General features: G+C 43.4%; 1 protein-coding gene across 2 annotated transcripts; it reads right to left on the reverse strand.

Moving 5' to 3' along the window:
* Positions 1-1389: 1389 nt before the first annotated feature.
* Positions 1390-14896, reverse strand: gdpd1 (glycerophosphodiester phosphodiesterase domain containing 1). 2 transcript variants are annotated; one of them, XM_079574800.1, is made up of 11 exons: positions 14755-14896; positions 14170-14309; positions 13031-13073; positions 12597-12732; positions 6872-6917; positions 5434-5555; positions 4267-4356; positions 4064-4197; positions 2546-2605; positions 1841-1892; positions 1390-1646 (listed from the first exon to the last, which is right to left on the reverse strand). In XM_079574800.1, the coding sequence occupies exons 2-11, from the start codon at positions 14303-14305 to the stop codon at positions 1512-1514; spliced, it is 954 nt and encodes a 317-aa protein (XP_079430926.1). In that variant the 5' UTR covers positions 14306-14309; positions 14755-14896; the 3' UTR covers positions 1390-1511. The 2 variants fall into 2 exon arrangements, with proteins under 2 accessions (XP_079430926.1, XP_079430925.1); XM_079574799.1 differs by having other exon boundaries at positions 14750-14896.
* Positions 14897-20601: the final 5705 nt, after the last annotated feature.

Genomic DNA, 20601 nt, shown 5'->3' on the forward strand with positions numbered 1-20601 from the left:
TAGTGTCTCACCTTAACAAAGTGTGCTTTCTAGGGCCAAACTTCAAGGTCAAAGGGGGAGGGGTAAATGTTGTTGCAATTTGGAAAAAAATATATCAGGAGAGTCTTTGTAACTATTCGCACAAAATTCATTGGTTTGAGCTTAAAAAAATAATTATTTGAAAATTTACATGGGATTAAGGACCACCCTCTGTGTATTGTCACAATATAGTATTTCCTCGTAGAGTAATAACAAAAAAGTATCAAAAGAGTTTCATTTTGGCTAATTTTGAGTCCCATTTGAGAGACAGTGGTCTATCCAAACTTTTCAGAGACTAAGACCACGACCCCCAAAATCACTCAATCAACATCTCAGGACCCCCTTAAGTAAAATGTAATTAGTATTTATAATAATTCAAGGTGCAAAACATTTAACATCTGGATTAACAGATCCCCTCCTGGAACGCCACCTGAACGTGGTGGAGGGATTTGAGCATCTGATTGATGCTGGGACCTCTGTTGTCGGGGGCTTTGAGTCCCTGGTAGGGTCTCCCATGGCAAACAGGTCCTAAGTGATGGGTCAGACAAAGTGCGGTTCAGAAACCCCCCATGAGAGACCAACCGGCCCGGTTAGAACCATGAGGCTGTCCTTCTGTGGACCCACCACCTGCAGGAGAAGCCATAGGGGCTGGTGCAATGGGACAACCCAACAACGGACAAGTGGAAGAAAATGGATGGATGGATTAACAGTTATTAGTTTAGACACTGCAGTTTGGTATTTGGCTTAAAGTGATAGTCTGGAAGTCTACATGTATTACCAATTTTACTAAATGTTTTAAAATCTACCACCTGGTCTTGCATTTTGATGTAAACTAAGTAAAAAGATATATATTATCTTTTTGTTAAGTCCCTCCTTCCAGGATCTCAGCAACTAATCAGAGTCTAGTCTCCTCCCGTGTTGACCAATGAGACGAGCTTTTCCTATGAACCAGCCTGTCAGGTCCAATCAGGAGGGAGGGGGAGGAGCATGATTGTTAAAGAGGGGGGGGATTTGATTGTTTACTTTCAAATTTCACTCCATCTCTCCCCACTTTGCAGACTTACAGACTATCACTTTAATTTCACTCAAATATGCTGTTTTCAATCAAAAATGCATCAAATTCAATGTCAGAAATGTAAAAAATATTGCCTCAAAATCATCTCGTGACGACCACTTCAGTGTCCCGCGACCCCCGCTTTGGGAACCACTGGTCTATCCCGTTTGTGTTAGTCTTTATACAGTAATTAACACTGATTTCAATATGAATGCTGTGCTCATTAGAGGAAATCGGACAAGTATAAAATGTTTGTGTTTTTTTCTATGAGAATGAGTGGTCTGAACGTGCCATAACTAGTTGTATGAACCAGTAAACTCTGCCACGTTTGACACCGAAGCTGTGGGAATAAAGGCAGGATGAAGGTGAAGTCGACCGAGCGGGGTCTGGTACTGATGAAACCTGTGGTCTGCGGGGATGCGAGTTGGCATTTGGCAGGTCATTCTGGCTTTGAAATGCCATTCTTGTCCATGAAGTCTTTAAGCCGTGTGGGAAAATCTGTCATTACCCCCGTGGCTCCTAAGTCGAACGCCCTCTGGAAGTCCTCCTCGTCGTTCAGCACCCAGATGTACACCTGAAACCAGATACACCATAGTCTTACTGCTTTGACCGCAGCCGCCTATTTTTGAACACGTGAAGGGCCTTGTACATTTCTACCACGACACAGTTCAAAGCAGGTCAAATAAAACGTAAACACACATTCTCAGAACCCAACACTAACACAAAGAATATGGCTCAGACTATTTGTGTGATAAAAAGGATGCATACCTGTATTCCTCTTGCTGTTAAGTGATTAAACAGGGCTTTTCTCATCAGCAGACTAAAAAAAAAGAGTGAAACGACAATAAGACAAAGCAAAGATAATTCATTTTAAAAGCCACACATTCCCCGTCACACATCACTATGTCACAAGAGCAAAAACACTGTCATAAATAAAACAAAAACAAAAAAAACATATAAACTATAAAGCACAATAAGGCATTTGGAAGAGGACCATGCGAATTTAAACCTCACGTTTGATTCCCTGTAAAGTGATGAATCAGGCCCAATTAGGCCGGCTGTATTTGAGGTATTCTTTTAAACCAGGGGTAGGTGCGGCAATGTCAAAACCGGCTCTCCATCATCAAACTCTGGCCCTCGAGATGATTTCGAGAAATATTACGACCCAAATCAGAGATCAAATGCCTGTTAAAGCACTCTAGAAATGTTAAAAATACTGTAATTTCCTTAAAATGTCTTAGCAGAGCCCCCTTTTAGACAATAATCCTAAAAGAATACTCTAAGAATACAAAGAAATGACTTAAATCTATTTGTATTAAGAGATTAAATCTAAAGATTGAGTGGATTTGGTCTGGCCTTAAAGCAGATGAAACCTATTCTTGCCAATGGAACAAGCACAAGTTACCTTCACTGGCAACAGAAGTTAGCCACAAAAAAAAATCCTGCACAGAGCCTGTTGTAATGTGTACTCACGTATCAGCTAACCAGATGATGAGTCTCTGACTTCTCGTTAACCCATTAGGATCCTTCAACCTGAATAAATAATCATATGGAAATGGGTAAATTATTATGTATGTTTCAGTCCAATGTTCATAATCATCATTGTTGTTTGTTGGTGATAAATAGTATATAGTAATAGCATTTTTCCAGCTCTATTACTTTTGAATAATGTTAATTTTAGGTTCACATCACACACACAAATAATCACAATCAGATAGGGCTGTCAAGATAATTACTATATCGACTTATCGTTCAGTAAATGACAGATACGATACATTTTTGGGCTCGATATTGATCGTCTGAACACTTATAGGGATATTTCAGGATTTTTGACATAGGGCCTCATTTCCTAGTTATCCAGAGTGTTGTTGATTTCTGGAGATATTTTTTATTTTATTTCATGCTGTCCTTATATTTGAAGGGTTTCGTGGTGCTAGGCTAGTGCTAGGCTAGTGCATGTCTATGGTAACTAGTAGCCTGCATTAAAAACAGTCTGACCCGAGCACAGTGCACCAGAGGCAAATCACTTATAACGCCATGACTACAGGTATAAATGTCTGTGTTGACTGAATAATTTTTGAAATAAAACCGTTTTGCATTTAAAAGAACTTATATTTGAGCAGCTTCCTGGTTGTAAGCTACGCAGCGGCGGAGTGATCTGCTAGGTTACCGGATCTACAGTAGTTTGTTTACCTGCGGTCGACATTACTACACGTGGAATTCACAAAGGAGCTTTCTACAAATCACATATGGTAAGGTTTGGAGGACTGACCCATGATTTTGAAGAGGTTTTTAATGCATTCTACTAGCTACCATAGACATGCATTAGCCTAGCACTAGCCTAGCACTAGCCTAGCACCACTAAACTCTTCAAATATAAGGACTGCAGGAATTAAAACACTCAACACTTAACTCTGGATAACTAGGAAATGAGGCCCAATGAATGTCAAAAATCCTGAAATATCCCTTTAAGAGATATTTCCCCCTATTTTTTCTTTGTAAAACTTTGATTTCTTACTGAAGCAAATCGAGTTTCATTACATTGCATGTTTATTGCAGCTTGTGTGGCATTTTAGGATATGATGATGCACTTTTAGAACAGAGGTTTACTGTCATTTTTTATGCCTGAGAGTTGACAGTATCTTGTATCGTTGGAGTCAATATTATCGTTTATCGCGATACTTTCCTGCCTCAATATCTCGAACTTCAAATTTGTTATCATGACAGGCCTACAATCAGATCCAAATCGCACTTTGTCGTAGCATTCAACAGCCTATAACCTAACGCAGGGAAACTGTTGCTTGTCATTAATTTTGGGTCTTAAAGTTTAATCCTGTGAACAAGTCTCACTAAAACCCTTCATGCCACGTCACAAAGAACTCACTTTGTACTGCGCTTGCAACCCTTTGCATGGCACGCCAGTGAATGCATGGAAGTGGGGCAGCATTGTTTTTATTGGGTTTATGACAAGCATGCAAACTGGGAACTTACTTGGTGAGAATGGAGGGCATGGGGATCTCTAGGAACTGTTCTTTGAGTGGAACGAAAGGTAGGAGGCCCGTGTAAAAGAGGCCCACGAGCTGCAATACTCTGGGTAAACTAAACAACACTGGAATACGAGGGTTCTGCAAAACAAAACATGCACAGGTTTTTGACTTTAGTGTTAATATGTTGTGCAAATGGGAGGGATTTACCTCTTTGTAGCACTTCTTGACCACTTGGTTTCTGGCATTTCCCCACACAGTTAAATTCTCTCTGTCATACTTTGTCACGAGAGCGGACACCTGAAAGTCAAAATTAAAGATTACACTCACACCGGTTTCTGCAGTAGTTTATATGGAGTAGTTTTATATTGTTTAAGCAAGGGATAAAGTTCGCATCATCCCGCGAACTGAAACTGTTCATTGGGGCCTGTTTATTAATTTTTTTAAGGGCTGGAGTTATCTCACTTTTTAAGTTGTTTTACCTGAAGCTAGTTCCAGCTCAATTGTTTATCGTTACTATGGAAACAGCTGCAGTGAAGTGATATACGTTTGTTAAGTGGTGACGTCACAGCTCTACTTCCAGGGTCTTAAATGTGTGAGAAACTACAAAAAAACTCTTCAATAATCAATATTTCTGAAACTCAACGGGGAGTGACAGAACCTACTTATTTCTCAGACTCATTAGCCAAAAATGCTGCACCTACTGCTAAAAAAAGGATTATTTACTAAAGTCGGTACTTCCGGTTTAGCGGAGATAAATGCTAACGGTGGAGCAGCTACGCTAACCCTGGAAGTACCGACTTTAGTAAATAATACTTTTTTAGCAGCCTGTGCGGCATTTTTGGCTAATGAGTTCTTAATGTTTTTTTCTTGCATATTAGCCGGTATGCTAGTTCCAGCTCAAAACGACTTCCGCTTCCGGGTCCTAGCAAGCGGACAAATATGCGAGAAAAAAACATTAAAAACTCTTAAAACACCATCAATATTTCTGAAACTCAGCAGAGAGTTACTGAACCTACTTATTTCTGAGGACCATTAGCCAAAAATGCCGCACCTACTGCTGAAACAGCATTATTTACTAAAGTCGATATTTCCAGGGTTAGCGTAGCTGCTGCATTTTTCTCCGCTAACCCGGAAGTACCGATTTTGATAAATATTACTTTTATAGCAGTAGGTTCAGCATTTTTGGCTGATGGGTCTGATGACTAAGTATGTTCAGTAACTCTCCGTTGAGTTTCAGAAATATTGATTGTATAGAACATGATTTAACTGTTGCCGGACTAGGTGTATATTATCACTTTTTAACGCCCTCCAGCCAATCAGAATAGAGTATTTGCCCAGACGGTATAACAAACAAAATAACACACAAATAATCACCTTTTTGATGAGGGTGTCATTGTTTGTCTTGATGTCGATGTTGATGGGCGTGTTTGGGAAGGCATCAAAAACATCTTGGAGAAGAGGAATCCTTTTATCGTCGCCTCCTGCACAATAACACTCTACAAACAAGAGAGAAACAACAGAGAGTATGATGAACTCAGCCACACTGTAAATCAAAGAGCTTCTCAGTTACACAACATTATAAAACATACATAAAAAAATAATATGATTACTTACACTGAAAGCAAAGAGGGCAGATAAAACGAAATCATTCGTCATGTGCTCGGCTAAAAGGAACTGTTTTCAGCTTGGAACACATTATGTAACATTTCCAATTTATGGTTATTAGTCGTCCACTTTTGCCTGCTGGCTTGTACAGCAGGAAATATGGGTAGTTTATTAACCTGTTATCTGCCATCTTAGGGTTAGGTTTTGGGTTAAAGTTATTTCCTTATTATGCATTTCCAAATCTCAAAGCGTATGACAGGAGCACTATGGGCCAGTGTGATGCCTCATTTGTCGTTCCTACCCCTGATCATAACCCTAACCCCTAACACTAAACCTAAGCTCCTGATGGGGGGGCGGCAGGTTAAGCTCTTACCCTCTTATCCTTAACCGGGTGCATTTTCTCTAGGTCAGCTTTACCCAAATCTAAAAAGTTATAGCCTACAGGCCAGTGTGACGCCTCATTTAAAGTGCATATGAAAGGTTTTAATGCTTTTGAAGATATGACTTATTTAGAAGGGTAACATCAGTTGCATAATTATCATTTTATTTCAGTAAAGCAGCAATTTTAATGAAGAAATGTTGCGCAGAAAAGTTATTTTTATTAGATTTTTTAAGCTGCTGATAGGAAGTGGCAAGGATAAAGGCCATAGCAGTTTGACTCATGACTTAACATGGTTGGCACGGCAACAATTTAAAGTTATTTACCTTCTTCTAGGTCACTTCCTAGGGGTCCAATAAAGAAGTGAAACTAAAGAAAGCTGGGAGCACAATGTTTGCAAACATGTTTGCAAACATTGTGTCTAATGCATCAAATGCACTTTAAAACCTAAGAACGACAAAACTCATCTAAATGGATCTTTTTCCTCGTCACTTTTTAAAAAACGTATTCACTGTTTTTTGGTTGCTCTATTAAGGCTTTTTTGTTGCATTTTTTTAACTTTTCCGTCACTTTTCTGTTGCTCTTTTGTGCGTTTTTTGTCACACATTTTTGTTACTATCATCACTTTTTTATCATGTTTTCGTCGCCCTTTTGTTGCATTTTCATCCTCGATCTCGTCTCATTTCTGGTCTATTTTGACACTTTTTTCCAAGAAGCTTTTAGATTTGGGTAAAGCCAAACTGGAGAAAATGTGCACAGCTCAGGTGGGGGTTAAGAGGTTAAAAAGTAATAATTCATGGAATCTCGAAAAAAGGCCCAGCTGCTTACCTTTCTGAAAAGTGACGTCTAGTTTGCAAAGGTACGGTGGCAGCTCCTGCACAGACAACACGGATTTAAAATAGAAAATATCTCACGTTACAACTGACGTTTGTGAAGTGCTTTTATCTTTTGTTATGCTCCTGTGCAAAAACAGCTCTCTGTTTTAGAACGTCAATCAAATAATTAAAGCAGTACTAAGCAACTCATGCCCCTAGATTCCATAAGCGCTACTGCAGGTGTCGTAGCATGTTGCGTTTTTTACTCATTAATTGTCCCTGAGAGTAAATACTACACTCACAGAAAAGACGAAGGGAGAGAGGGATATTGTACATCCAATTACACAATGGAGATAATTTTTTCACTCAAACGTGGCTGTTTATTTGTTTATTTATTTAGATCCCCATTAGCTACTAAATAAAGCAGCTATTCTTCCTGGGGTCTTAACAATTTTAAACAAATATTAACATCAAGGCTGTGCAACAATGAAGACAAATACAGAAGTGCACACAAAACACATACCCCCCCCCCCCACACACACACACACGCACACACACACACACACACACGCACAACGAAACACCACGAAACACAACACATATATACTGAACACTAGGGCTGCAACTAACGGTCATTTTGATAGTCGATCAATCCATCAGTAATTTACACAACTAATTGACTGGCTATAAATAGAGTATTAGGATGGTAAATGTTTTTTCTTTTTTTCTTATTTTAGTTTTTTCTTTTTTCTCTCTTCTTTTTATTTTATTTTTAGTTAATTTTCTTTCATTTTTCCTTATTTTTTCTTCCTTTCCCTTCCCTTTTTTTTGACAAATTTTGACAGTAGTTGTCACCTATTTCAATAATCGATTATTTGTCGACCGATCGATTCGCTGTTTCAGCCCTACTGAACATGACAATATAACAACATAAGCTCTTCTATGATAACAAATATTACCACACTCGGGGTATCATATCAAATATAACAAAAACATATCAGCTGACATAGCTCATTGTAAAGTCATTACATAGATGATCCAGTTACTCCAAAGTAAGTGCATACAATCTAAGTCGTTTGGAAAAACTAACATTATGAATCCCAGAAACCAGGAATTGTGGGAGTGAATTCCATGCCACCATTGCTCTATAACACGATGTTCTCTGAAGTTGATTTGTTCGACAGACAGGTAGCAGAAAACGCCCTTCACTTGATTGGCGAGTGGAGTAAGTATGAACATCACTGAAGAGAGTCAGTCTATTATAAATAATTTCAGGTGCTTTTGTGATAATCATATTTTTTAGAAATTTAATAAGACAATAATTGATTCTACTTCTTACTTGAAGCCATGCCAACTGATTGTGCATGTCTGTAATACTTGTTCTGAAAGAACAGTTAAGCACAAGCCGAGCGGCTTTATTTTGTGCAATCTGTAATCTGTTTAAATTATTCTCTGTAGTTGTTGCCCAAATGATGGGACAATAATCCAGATGACATAAAACTATAGATTCCACCAAAGTTTTCCGTATGCGAGTCGGTATGCATTTTCTGCAATGCCGAACTGCGGCCATACTCCTACCCATTTTATTTACTAATTGTTTTATGTGAGCGTTCCAGTTCAGCCTGCTGTCCAGAGTCACACCAAGCAGTTTGACCTCAGCCACTTGTTCAATGATCGACCCACCAACAAACAAATTCAGAGCATGGGACTCTTTTAAAAGATGATTAGATCCCAACATCATACATTTGCTTTTCGCAACATTAATAATTAACTTATTTTCTTTGATCCAATTTTCAATTAGTTTTAGTTCATTATTTAATGTAGTATTAAGTCTGGTAGAGTCGTAATCCGACACATAAACAGTTAAGTCATCTGCATATAGGGCAATAGTGGCACACTCCAAAATAAAAGACAAATCGTTAGTAAAAATAGAAAATAACAGTGGTCCAAGGCAACTCCCTTGAGGCACCCCACAACACAGAACTTTTGTCTCAGAATAACTACCATTAAACAGTACATTAAACTCCCTATTAGTAAGATAGCTATAGATCCATTGTATTGCGCACTTTTGAAATCCATAACAACTAAGTTTTCCCAATAATAAATCATAATCAATTAAATCAAATGCTGCACTCAGGTCTAGCATTGCAGCTCCAACTAATTTTCTATCATCAATTTCATGCAACCAATCATCCGTCATTTGAACTAAGGCTGTCATTGTGGAATGTCCTTTCTTATAAGCATGTTGATAGGGTGAATTCAAGCCATTTTTAGAGAAATACAGATTAATTTGATCATAAACTATTTTCTCTGTGATCTTACTCAAAATTGGCAGAATACTTATAGGTCTGCTATTTTTCCCAGAAAAGTTATCCTTTTTGTTTTTAGGAAGAGGCACAATTTTAGCTTTTTTCCAGATAGCAGGAAAAACACATTTTTCTAAACTTAAATTAATAATATAGCATATAGGCATAGCAATCACATCAGCAACCATCTTTAAGAACTTGACATCAAGCTCATCAGAACCAGAAGGTTTATCTTTCATTGACTGTAATATGTTTTTTACTGTAGTCAGGCTTACTTTACCAAATTTAAATGTACACGATTTATTCAGCATAATTGTGTTTTTAATTGTATCGAAAGATAAATCAGGGTTTGACTGTGAAATCATGTCTTTTTGTAAATTCAGAACTTTCTTTGTGAAGTAATCTCCTAAATAATTCGCTATATCAGCAGGTTTAGTCAAAAAAGTGTCATCTACATCTAAAAATGTCGGTACAGATTTATCTCTCCGCCCTGTTAATTGGTTTAATGTATTCCATAATTTATTCTTGTCTAATTTTACATTCTCAAATTTATATTCATAATAGCTTCTCTTTTTTGTTCTGTTTAATTTTGTAACAAGATTTCTAAGTTGTTTGTACCTTTCCCATAATGCGTTATCCCCTGAGGAGATTGCTTCTGACTTTAATTTATTTCTTTCCCTCATATATTCTTTAAGTTCAGCATCTAACCATGGAGAAGCAATGTTTCTCACTGTCATTCGTCTTAATGGGGCATGTTTGTCAACAATTGGCATTAATAAGTTTGTAAAAACTTCCAAAGCAAGATCAGGATCTACTTCCCGTAGTACCTGCGACCAGTCAATATTTCTTATATCGGTACAAAAACTCGTCTCATTGAAATGTTTAAAAATCCGTTTGATTATTATCTTCTGGCCCGGTTTGGGCACTTTAGTTTTTCTGTTAATTGCGATTAAATTATGATCACTAAAGCCAACACAAATTGAAATTGCTTTTGAACACAAGTCAGTTGCATTGGTAAAAATTAGATCTATGCATGTTTCCGTTTTTGTCCCAACATCATTATAAACAATTCTTGTTGGATTTGTGACCACTTGTGATAGATTGCAAGTGTCAGCTATAGATTGCAACTTATTTTTCATTGAACCATTATTCAAACTCCAATCAATATTTAGGTCACCTAGAAAATAAATTTCCTTATTTAAATCGCAGACTTTATCCAACATGTAACAGATTCGATCTAAATAGACTATTGGTGCATTGGGTGGCCGATAGCAGCAACCAACAAGAATCGGCTTTAAGTGTGATAACTGCACTTCCAACCACAGCGCCTCAACCCCAATACAACCCAGGTCCTGTCTAATCTTCACTGGTATTTGATCCTGAACATAAAAAGCCACTCCTCCACCATTTATGTTTCTGTCACATCTATATAATAGGTAACCATTTACGTGCAAAAGGGAGTCGTCTATAGTTGCATCTAAATGCGTTTCAGATATTGCCAAAATATGCAAATTATTTCCTAGAATCCCAGTAATATCCTGAATCTTATTTCGCAAACTACAGACATTCAAATGAGCTATTTTTAGTCCTTTATTTGAGAGTATTTTATCCATCACCATTTTTTATTTTACACAGATAGTAACTTCTGATTAAACGCATTGAAGAGCTATCAAATAAACAAATTAGACAAAAAAGACACACAACACACAAAGACATACATACACACACATTCACACATATGCACCCCCATTTTGCCAACATTTGTCAACGACAACTAATAGGATGTTACGCCAACTCAGACAAACTTATATTTTACACATAACTTCTGTGGTCATTAAATCATAATCATAAATCAAGCCAACCACTTAGTCCCACTATTAGCATTTGAACTGATATAATTTAAACAAAGATACTGAAAGCATGTACGTTGTATTTCGAGCTTCAGAAGCAGTCTTAAATATATCCGTAGACTAGGCTACATGCGCAAAGTCCATACCTGTGCTTTGCCATCAGTTCGTGCTTTGCATCTCCGGTTCAACCACAGTCTTATAGAATGTCTCTGCAGCTCGGTGGTCAGTAAACTTCATGGTCTCTTCTTTAAAAGTCAAAATCAAAGTAGCTGGGTGAATGATCCCGTGCTTCACTCCTGCGCTCCACAGTTTGTTCCTCACCTCACGGAAACGCGCCCTGGCCCTCGCCGTCTCCGCAGTGAGGTCGGGGAAAATGCGCAGCTTCATTCCACGAATCTCAAACAGCTTTTCCTTCTTGGCTAAACGTAGAATCGCATCCCTCGTTTCAAGCCTGTGCATTCTTGCAATCATTGCGCGCTGTCCAGATTTAGCCACGGGTCCGATGCGGTGGGCATTTTCCACTTCAGGTGCGCGAGGGAGTTTGTCCTTGAACAACTCGTTAAGCAAAGAGGACACGAAACTTGTTGGATTTCCCTTCTCGGTATCTCGAACCAAGCCGAGAATACGGATGTTATATTTCCGGCTGTGATTCTCCAAGCGATCGGCTTTCTCTTTCAAGTCCGTGTTCTCTTTACGCAGACTTTCGTTTGCAGACTCCAGCGCCGTAACTCTGATCTCCATGCAGTTCAGCGCTTCCTCCATAGCAGCAACTTTGATGGAACACTCAGTCAAATCTTTTTTAACGACATCAAGTTGTGGTTGGAGTTTATCAACCGCTGCGTTGATTTCTTCCCTAATTATGGTTCGGATCAGCTCAGACAGCTCCTGCGTATTGATATCCTTTCCTGCCATGTCAATCTCAGGCACCTGTTCAGCGAGGCCGAGTCCACTTTTCTTTGTTTGCGACCTTGTTTTCTTCTTAGACATATCACAGCTCTCTCACCAGATCAAGTCCACCTTCATACTTGACTGGCCGTCATTATAAATCAGAAAGATCTTTAATTACCACAGTATTTTCGTGTTTTGTCCGCGTCTGGCGTTCTCCCGATATGCTCAGCCTTGACGCATGCGCTGACAACTGTAAATACTGTTTCAGTGGCGCTAGCCCGCTGTTAGCTTTGCCCGTTAGCCTGTTAGCTTCTTCTTCGTGATTCCATTAGTGTGTATTGGGGCCTCTGAGTCTGAGCAGGAAAAGTTGCAATTGTGGGTTTCTGGACAGAGACACCAGGGGGAGATGAAAGACCCCCCAATCTTCCCATTAACACTTATATTACCCTGTAGTACTGCTTTAATAAAAAAAATAACTTCAACAACATACAATCAACCATTCTGTTTAATTAAACTATTGTTGCGGACCCAGAGGTCCGATCCAACGTCTTCCAGAGCGTGATTCAAATGACAAACTCATGTTATTTGTCCAAGGCGTCAAGTTCAAAGTCACTTATTTGAACTTCAGCTAAGCCAAAGGCCAAGGATATATAAATATTTGGAGGTGTCAATGGTGAACCGGAGAAGTACTTACCTTGTACGCCATGTCAGAGATGTAAGCATTGATCCCAGTGGCTCTATGAAGGTTTGCATCGTGCGACACCACGACTTGTTCGTCCTTTGTCAAGTGACAGTCCAACTCCAGCATGTCCGTCCCGACATCTACAGCACTGTGCACAAAAACAGACGTTATAGTGCTACAGTAGATCACATTTGTTCTTTGTTTATTCTTTGAAATAGAAGATAAAATCCTCTATTGAACACTGCTGTTGACAAATCGGACTTGGCTGGATTGCAACATGTTAAATCAATGGTAAACCACAGCAGCTGCCACTGACCACAAAAAAACAACTATGTCACAATCTAAACATTATGGAGATCAGATGACTGGCCTTATCTTCTGGTCAAAAGAGCAAACACATGTTAAAAGCATGATAATAATAATTGGGACTAAGGTTTCTTACTCACTGCTTAAACGCTGCCATGGTGTTTTCCAGATTTTCCCCAGCCCCTGCAATGCAAAGAAATGAGTAGTATCTCTAGCAGCGCATGCTTTGTTATAGTAAGTAACACTAGGGCTGTCACGATAATTACTGTATCGACTTGAATAAATGACAGATAAACAATGCAACTTTGGGCTCAAAATGTATCGTCTGCACATTTATTTGGATTTTATATATGTCACATTTTTCAGTAACATTATTTTACGCTATCATTGATACATTGTACCTAACTAAATTTAGTACAATGTAATAGGCTCTACAACAATGTGTAATAAGTTGTACCTATGGGTCAGATACACAATGGAATAATATGTATTTGTAGTTTGTACATAATGGCACATAATGTAATAAGACATAACTCTAACACTAACCCTAACCTTTAGCCCAAACCCCAAGAGTCTCGTGTCCTTTTACATTATGTACTTACAAAGTACTAATAAAAGTTATTCCATTGTGTACGAACTACATATGTACACGTTATTACAGATTGTTACAGAGCTCATTACATTGTACTAAATTTAGTTTGGTACAATGAATGTATCAAAGTAGTGTAAAATAAAGTGATACCCATTTTTCACATGTAAGACTTTATTTTTTACCCTAAATAGATTGTATTTCATATTTATTGTGGGATATTTTAACCTGTTAACCCCCGCCTTAACCAAGTGCATTTTCTCCAGTTCAGCTTTACCCAAATCTAAAATCTTACAGACCTTTTCTGTTGCTCTTTTGTGGCGTTTATATCACTTTTCTTTTTTTTTTACTTTTACTTTTCTGTCAGTTTAATGTCATTCTTTGGTTGCGTTGTTGCCACTTTTTTGTTGCATTTTCATCCTCGTTTTTGTCTCATTTTTGTCACTATAATGTTGCTATTATTCTCAGGAAGCTTTTAGATTTGGGTAAAGCCAAACTAGAGAAAATGTGCTTGGTTCAGGCGGGGGTTAAGAGGTAAAGATAAAGCACTTTTCAAAAAAAATCTTCATTGTCATTGTTAAAGTTTCTTCAATAGTACAGTTTATCGCAATGCTTTCTTGGCTCAATACATCGAACTTCAAATTCTTTTAATCTCGCCAGGCCTAAGTGACACTAGATGCTGGAACAAACCTCCTCGATGGGAGATGTGCCTGCTGAGGAAAGTCCCCCGCTTCTTCCGGTGCAGGAGGTTCGGGCATTTCAGCAGAAGTGCAGAGGTGAGCACATAACCAGTGACCGTAGACAGGACGTAGACTGCAGCACACATTGCCCTGACAACAACACAAGTTCAACAACTGAGACACTTTACTGTAAAAATAGCCTGAATGAGGGGGGAGAGGTCAAAGCAAATAGGAGCATGAAGACATGTCAAGGAAATCTTTGTGTAGACAGTAAATAAGAAAACAATGTCCCTTCTGAAGAGTATAAACTGTCTACCAGTGCTACAGTAACTAAGTAAGTCATTGAACTCCTACAGATTGAGGGTTGTGAAATCACATGCAGAGGATTGAATGAGATGTTTTAGCAGCCAGTTGTCTCTAGTATTTGCAGTTTGGACTTTATTCAGTGCTACATATCCGTGGTCAAACCCATACTGAACAACAAAGGAGAACAAAAAGCCTTATCTTTGTTAGCAAGGTAGTGGGGAGTAAGTGGTAAGAGTAAGCTAGTGCAATAAAGTTAGCATGTCACATAACTGCGTCGGGCTTACCTTACAGTTAATGTTGTTTCGGATTTCCTCGTCTATCTCCAGAGCTGGGTGTTGTGATCAAAGAAGCTTCTCTTTTGTTGTGAATCTTCCAGCTCTCAGCCTCTCTCAGCTGTGGCCAAAACAGCAGCCGGTTCAAGTCTCTCAACTGCGCATGCGCCACAAGGTCGTGACACTAATCAACATCCGGTTGGGCGTTTTCAGAATAAAAGTATCTGCTATTTAGGAAGGCTCGTGGATGGATTAAAAAAATACATTTTTCTTAACCCGGACCTGAACCGTGCACATTTTCTCCAGTTTGGCTTTCCCAAATTTAAAAGTTTCTTGAACAAAGCGTCAAAACAGCGACGAAAATTAGGTATTATGCAAAATCGACTTTTTCCAGCTTTACATCATGTTATTATGTCATTCCCTATGTCATGCCTGAAGTGTTGCCTTGGCACATTCACGTATTTTTGAGTAATCTGTAAAAACTCTGATGGCAGCCATTTTAGGGATAGGTTTGCCTGAGTCCTCCTAGGAACGCCCCCACCTCCTGGAGACGCCGCCGAGCTTTCGTCACCAGCCGAGTAACCAACCACTGCTCCTCAGCAGAACCCCCTCCCCACTGATGCCACAGACAGCGTGTGGAGGGTGAAGAAACACTCCTCAATGTCGAATTATGTCTTTAATGACAGAGATGAAGGAGCCCTACAATAATACAAACAATTGCAGGATAAGTGAATGGTAAGACTCCTAAATGTGACCGTACAATATAACATAGGTCATTACATATTACAACATTACACATAATATGCAACTGTTGTGTAGATTACGTATTAAAACATAAAACATGGAACTTACATGAATTAGGCTGAACAGCGCGATAAAACACCTTGCCATGAACATGAGCGTAACAACCAATATCCGGTTCCTAACTGAGCCGGTAATAGTAATATACTACATTGCCCCCTAGTGGCCAGTGATAAATCCTACATCCCCCCCAGTCCGGAAAGCTACAGGAGAGGTTAACGGACTCAGAATCATATCCAATGGCCAGACTCAGGCTCGTAGTGCTTGGGGGGCTTCCTAGCCCGGCTCGGATGTGAGAGCAGGGGTGATGTTGGTGCGGGCAGTGACGCCTGTGATGGCACGGTCGGCACGGCATCCATAGAGGCGGGGTCACCCTGAGGCTCAAGTTCAGGGGGTGGGGCCGCAACTGGGGCCATGCCCTGGGGTCCGTCCACTGGTAGCACAGCCAACCCCTGGGGCGGTGCAGGGCCCAGATCGGCAGGTGAGGTCTCACGCCCGGGCACTGAGGGCATCGGTGGCACAGGTGGCCGCTGTAGGGTGTAGGGGGAGGCCGGAGTATAGGCACGGAGGAATCGCCGATTGCGCAAAGTCAGACGACCTGACCCATCAACCCTCAAACGGTATTGGTCGTGACCCAGCGACTCTACCACCACCCCTGACCTGTCCCACTTACGTGGGCTCGGGCCCAGCTGATTCTGGAGGAAGACTGTCTCACCAAGTTTCAACGGGCGGAGAGGCCTAGTGTGAGCCCTCAGAGACTCAGTGGTGCGTGACATCCGGGTCCGTAGGGCATCTTCCTTTGCCGCCCACGCCTGGCGCCAAAGCGGGCGGACATGCGGATTGGAGAACTTTTCCAGTCTATTGACGAAAGAAAGTGAATCCCGGAGTGGACGGCCAAAAATAATCTGTGCTGGTGAGAGGTTGCAGTCGGGGTCAGGTGTGTTGCGCAGCTGCAACATAGCACGCAGGAAGCGGTCATGGTCAAGGCTGCCAGTAGGGCCAGTGTTGGACGCTAGAAGGCGTTTGGCAGACTTCACAGCAACTTCCGCCCTGCCGTTCGATTGCGGAAAGCCAACGGAGGACACGCGGTGCTTGACATGCCATAACCGGAGAAAGTCCGCCGTGCGACCGGCCATAAACTCCGGGCCGCCATCGCTAGAGAGTTCCTCTGGCACACCAAAAGTCGCAAAGAACGAACGGAGGTGGCGAACCAGACCAGCCGAGCCTCCAGTGTCGGTGCCTGCTGAGGAGCTCAGGACCTCAACCCAGCCCGAGAGTCGGTCTCCCATGACCAAGTAGTGGCGACCCCCATAGTCAAAAAAGTCGGCAAACACCGCCTCGAATGGGGTGGATGGAGGCGAGGATGGCAGGGGGGGCGTGGCTGCCTGCGACGGAGCATTGCGGTTGCAGTCAGCACAACTGGCCCTGGTGGCCAGAATGTCCCTCGCCAATCCGGGCCAGTAAACTATGGCACGGGCACGGTGCTCCATCGCTGAAGTCCCCTGGTGGGCGGCGTGGAGATGCTCGAGAACTTTGCGACGGAGGGACGGCGGGACCACAACACGGTCGTTGTATAACAGGACCCCATCCTGCGCGTAGACAGACTCGCAGACCGATGACAGGCTAGCTAGAGCGGGGTCGGTCACGTCAATCTTACCCTCATGCTCGATGAGGTAGAGGAGGTGGGCGAGGCACGCGTCTGCTGCAGTCTCCTGAGCAAGGAGGGGCCATGAGATGGCACCAAGGCCTTGAGCATCTTCACGGATGGAGGCCATGAGTGCTGACTCCGTGATATCAGCCACACTCTGTGATCCCAGCAGGAGCCCGTTTGCTGTGCCTGAGGGAGAGGGGTGCCTTGAGGTCGCGTCGGCAGCATGATTGCTCACGCCAGGCAGGTGCACAATGTCGAAACGCCACGGGAGAGTGCGTTGCTTGAGTCTGAACAGGCGAGAGTTCGTAATCTCATCGAGTGTGCGGTCGCCGAAGATCTTCACCAGAGGCTTGTGATCGGTGACCACAACGAGGTTGTCACATCCTTGGGTGAAGAATTTCGTCTGCTCAAGGCCCCAGGCGACTGCTAGGGCCTCCCCTTCGATGGCTGCGTAGCGTTGCTCTGCCGAAGACAGAAAACGCGACCCGGCAAGGGTGATCCTCCATCCACCCAGGCAACAGTCCGGTATGCCAGAGGCGCAGCCGCAATGCTGTTGGAGAAGGAAGTAACCAATTCCACGCCTCGACCAGTCGGGGCGGAGGCAAGTGCGTCTCTGCATGTCGTAGATCTCCACACCCTCACGGATGGCCTCAACTATGGCCTGCTTGGATGTCTGGAAGGCATCCTCCAGTTCAGAAGACCAGGAGAACTTGCACCGAGGGCTGAGGAAAGGCTTGAACGGTGCCATAGTGTCACGTAGCTGGGCGTAGTTGGCCACCTGGTTCACCAGGCCAAACCAGCTCCTGATATCTGTCGTGGAGTCTGGAGTGGGGAAATCCCGGATAGCGTCCAGGTATTTTGGGAGTGGCTCGATGGTGGTGTCCGAGACCCTAAAGCCAGCAAAGTCAACATCCTTCTCTGCGAACTGGAACTTGTCTGGGTTCAGCACGATGCCTGAGCGACCGACACGTGTGAGAAAGTCAATCGTCCTCCACCAGTGTTGTTCAAGGTCAGTGTCATAGTGAATGGTGTCATCAACACACCGTTCCTTGCGTTCGTAGTCGGAGAGGATGGCATCAAAGCGTCGATTGTAGCCATCCCCTGAAGACAGGAAGCCCTGAGGCGCCCTGGTGTAACGCCAGCGGCCAAAGGGTGTGATGAAGGTGGTCAGGTGACGATCAGACTCACGCAAAGGCACACTATGGTAGCCATTCCAGGCATCAGTGACCGTTTTCCAAGTGTCCTTTGGGATGCGACGGGCGAGATGGAATGGGGATTCAGTGGCAAACGTCTCACGTTTACAGAACCTGTTGAGGGGTGAGAGGTCCACAGTCCTGCGTGGGGAGCCGTCATGTTTCCGAGTGACTACCATGCGATGGCACCATGTCACAGGTTCACCATAAGGCACGCGTTCGATGACACCAAGGGCCTCGTCACGGAGGAGGTCATCGTGGACCCTCTGCTGCCAGTGCAGGGGCACGTTGGCTGCGGTGTGGCATGCTTTAGGCGTGGCTGCCGGGTCTACGTGAATTTCAATAGGTGGCCCCTCCATACAAGGCAAGGCCCGATGGGGGCAGGTGTTGAACGTAGACGAGGCGTACCTGTCGAGCAGCCATTTCTTCATACGGCCGTTGTTCTCCATTGTGCATGGAAATGGCAGTGCCGCAGGCCGCGGTGGCGGCGCCATACGCTGGGGACATGAGCACTGGGCATCCTCTGGACTAACAAGGTCCCTCCCGCGACTGCCAGCGGAGCGAGTAGCGTTGACAGACAAGGGTGTAGGTGCGGTGAGGATGTCAGGGCAGTATCCATCGTCAGGCCCTCTCCTGCCATCTGTCGACGGAAAGTTTCTAGGCAAGAGGCCGAGGCTGAGAAGTGACTCATAGGAGAGGTACATGGCGCGGACTGAGCTACTCACATACACCATGGAGCGGCAGCATGGTGCCACGCCGCTGTCCGGGGCTGTCGACAAGATGGCGAAGAAGGCTCCCTCAATGGCTATGGGAGAGCGGTTGGCAGCCGACAGACTGAGGTTGACGGGGCGTAGGACGTCGCGTGAGAATCCACACGACAGAAACTCTGCCAGGGACCAAAGGTCTGACTGCGCGCCAGTGTCAGCAATGGCAGATATTGTTACCCCAGCGTCCGAACCTCTGCCACTGGAGCTGCCTCTTGGCACGCCCGCGTCGTCCACTGAGATGGTAATTGACACCCGGGGGTGGTCTCTCAGCCTGGCGCGCCTCCATTCGCCCCTGGAGAAGATGTGGTGCTCAAGCTTGATGGGCTTGGGGTTGTTGACACTACCATGTGTAGCCCGAGTGTGGCGTCGACTCCCACGATGATTACCAGGGCGAGCGCCAGCCATAGATGAGATCTGGGAGATTAGCTCTGAGGCCATGGCAGCCTGCTGGCCTTCAGATGATGGTGGGGGCCGCCTCTTTCGCCGACGGGCTCTGTAACAGTCAATGCAGACCTGGTGAGGCTTAGAATTCCATCCCCGAGACCCCTCTGTGAAGACTTTAAAGGCGCTGTTACAGTCCGGGCAAGAGGCCTGTTTAGCCTTGTCTACTGGGGCTGTAGCCTGTGTGGGGCTCATCGGTGGGTCCTTCTTCAAGCGCCGAAATGACGACATGGCTGATAGAGTGGGTGACGGGAGAGCATTGCGAGCCATTTCTTTGTTTTCAACAAGTGCAATCACCTCGTTCACGGGCTTCCACAGGATATCAGGTGTGCCTAGTGTCTCACGACGTATGTCTGAATCATAAATTCCATTAAGTAGGACGTCACGTATGATGTGGTCAGTATAGTCCACGTTCTGGCCACATACACATAAAGCACTGTAGTCACACGTCTCCGCCTTCCCTCGTACTCTGGCAGTGAAGGCCCGGAATGCTTCGTCTCGCTCCTGATGCAGCTGAAGCAGTTCAGTGCGCAGGACACATGTGGCAACTGGAATAACTGCTAGCGAGCGCATGGCGGCCATCAAATCCGCCAATGACCCAGTGGTGGCATGTGGATTCGCTTTCAACAGGCTGTCTCCGAGTCCAGGCCCAGCACACTGAAACAATTGGAAAGTAGCCTGGGTGTCGCCTATGCCCGAGCCAGTGCGGAAGACATCCCAACGACGTGTGAATACGTTCCATTCCTCTATCGATACACCGATGTCGACTTTAGGACGATCAAGTTTTGGGCCTAGAGGTGTTGGGGCTTGGGCTGGCGTGGCTGCGGCAGGCGGGTTTTGATGGGCAAATCCATGATTTGTTAGCAGGGCTATGGCGAGGGCTTCAGACACATCTTCAGTCACGAAAGTGCATCCGGGGACAGAACATCCAACGACAACCATGGCTCCTTCATGAAGAAACACTCCTCAATGTCGAATTATGTCTTTAATGACAGAGATGAAGGAGCCCTA

The sequence above is a fragment of the Gobius niger genome (assembly GCF_951799975.1).
Source record: "Gobius niger genome assembly, chromosome: 1".
NCBI lineage: Eukaryota > Metazoa > Chordata > Actinopteri > Gobiiformes > Gobiidae > Gobius > Gobius niger.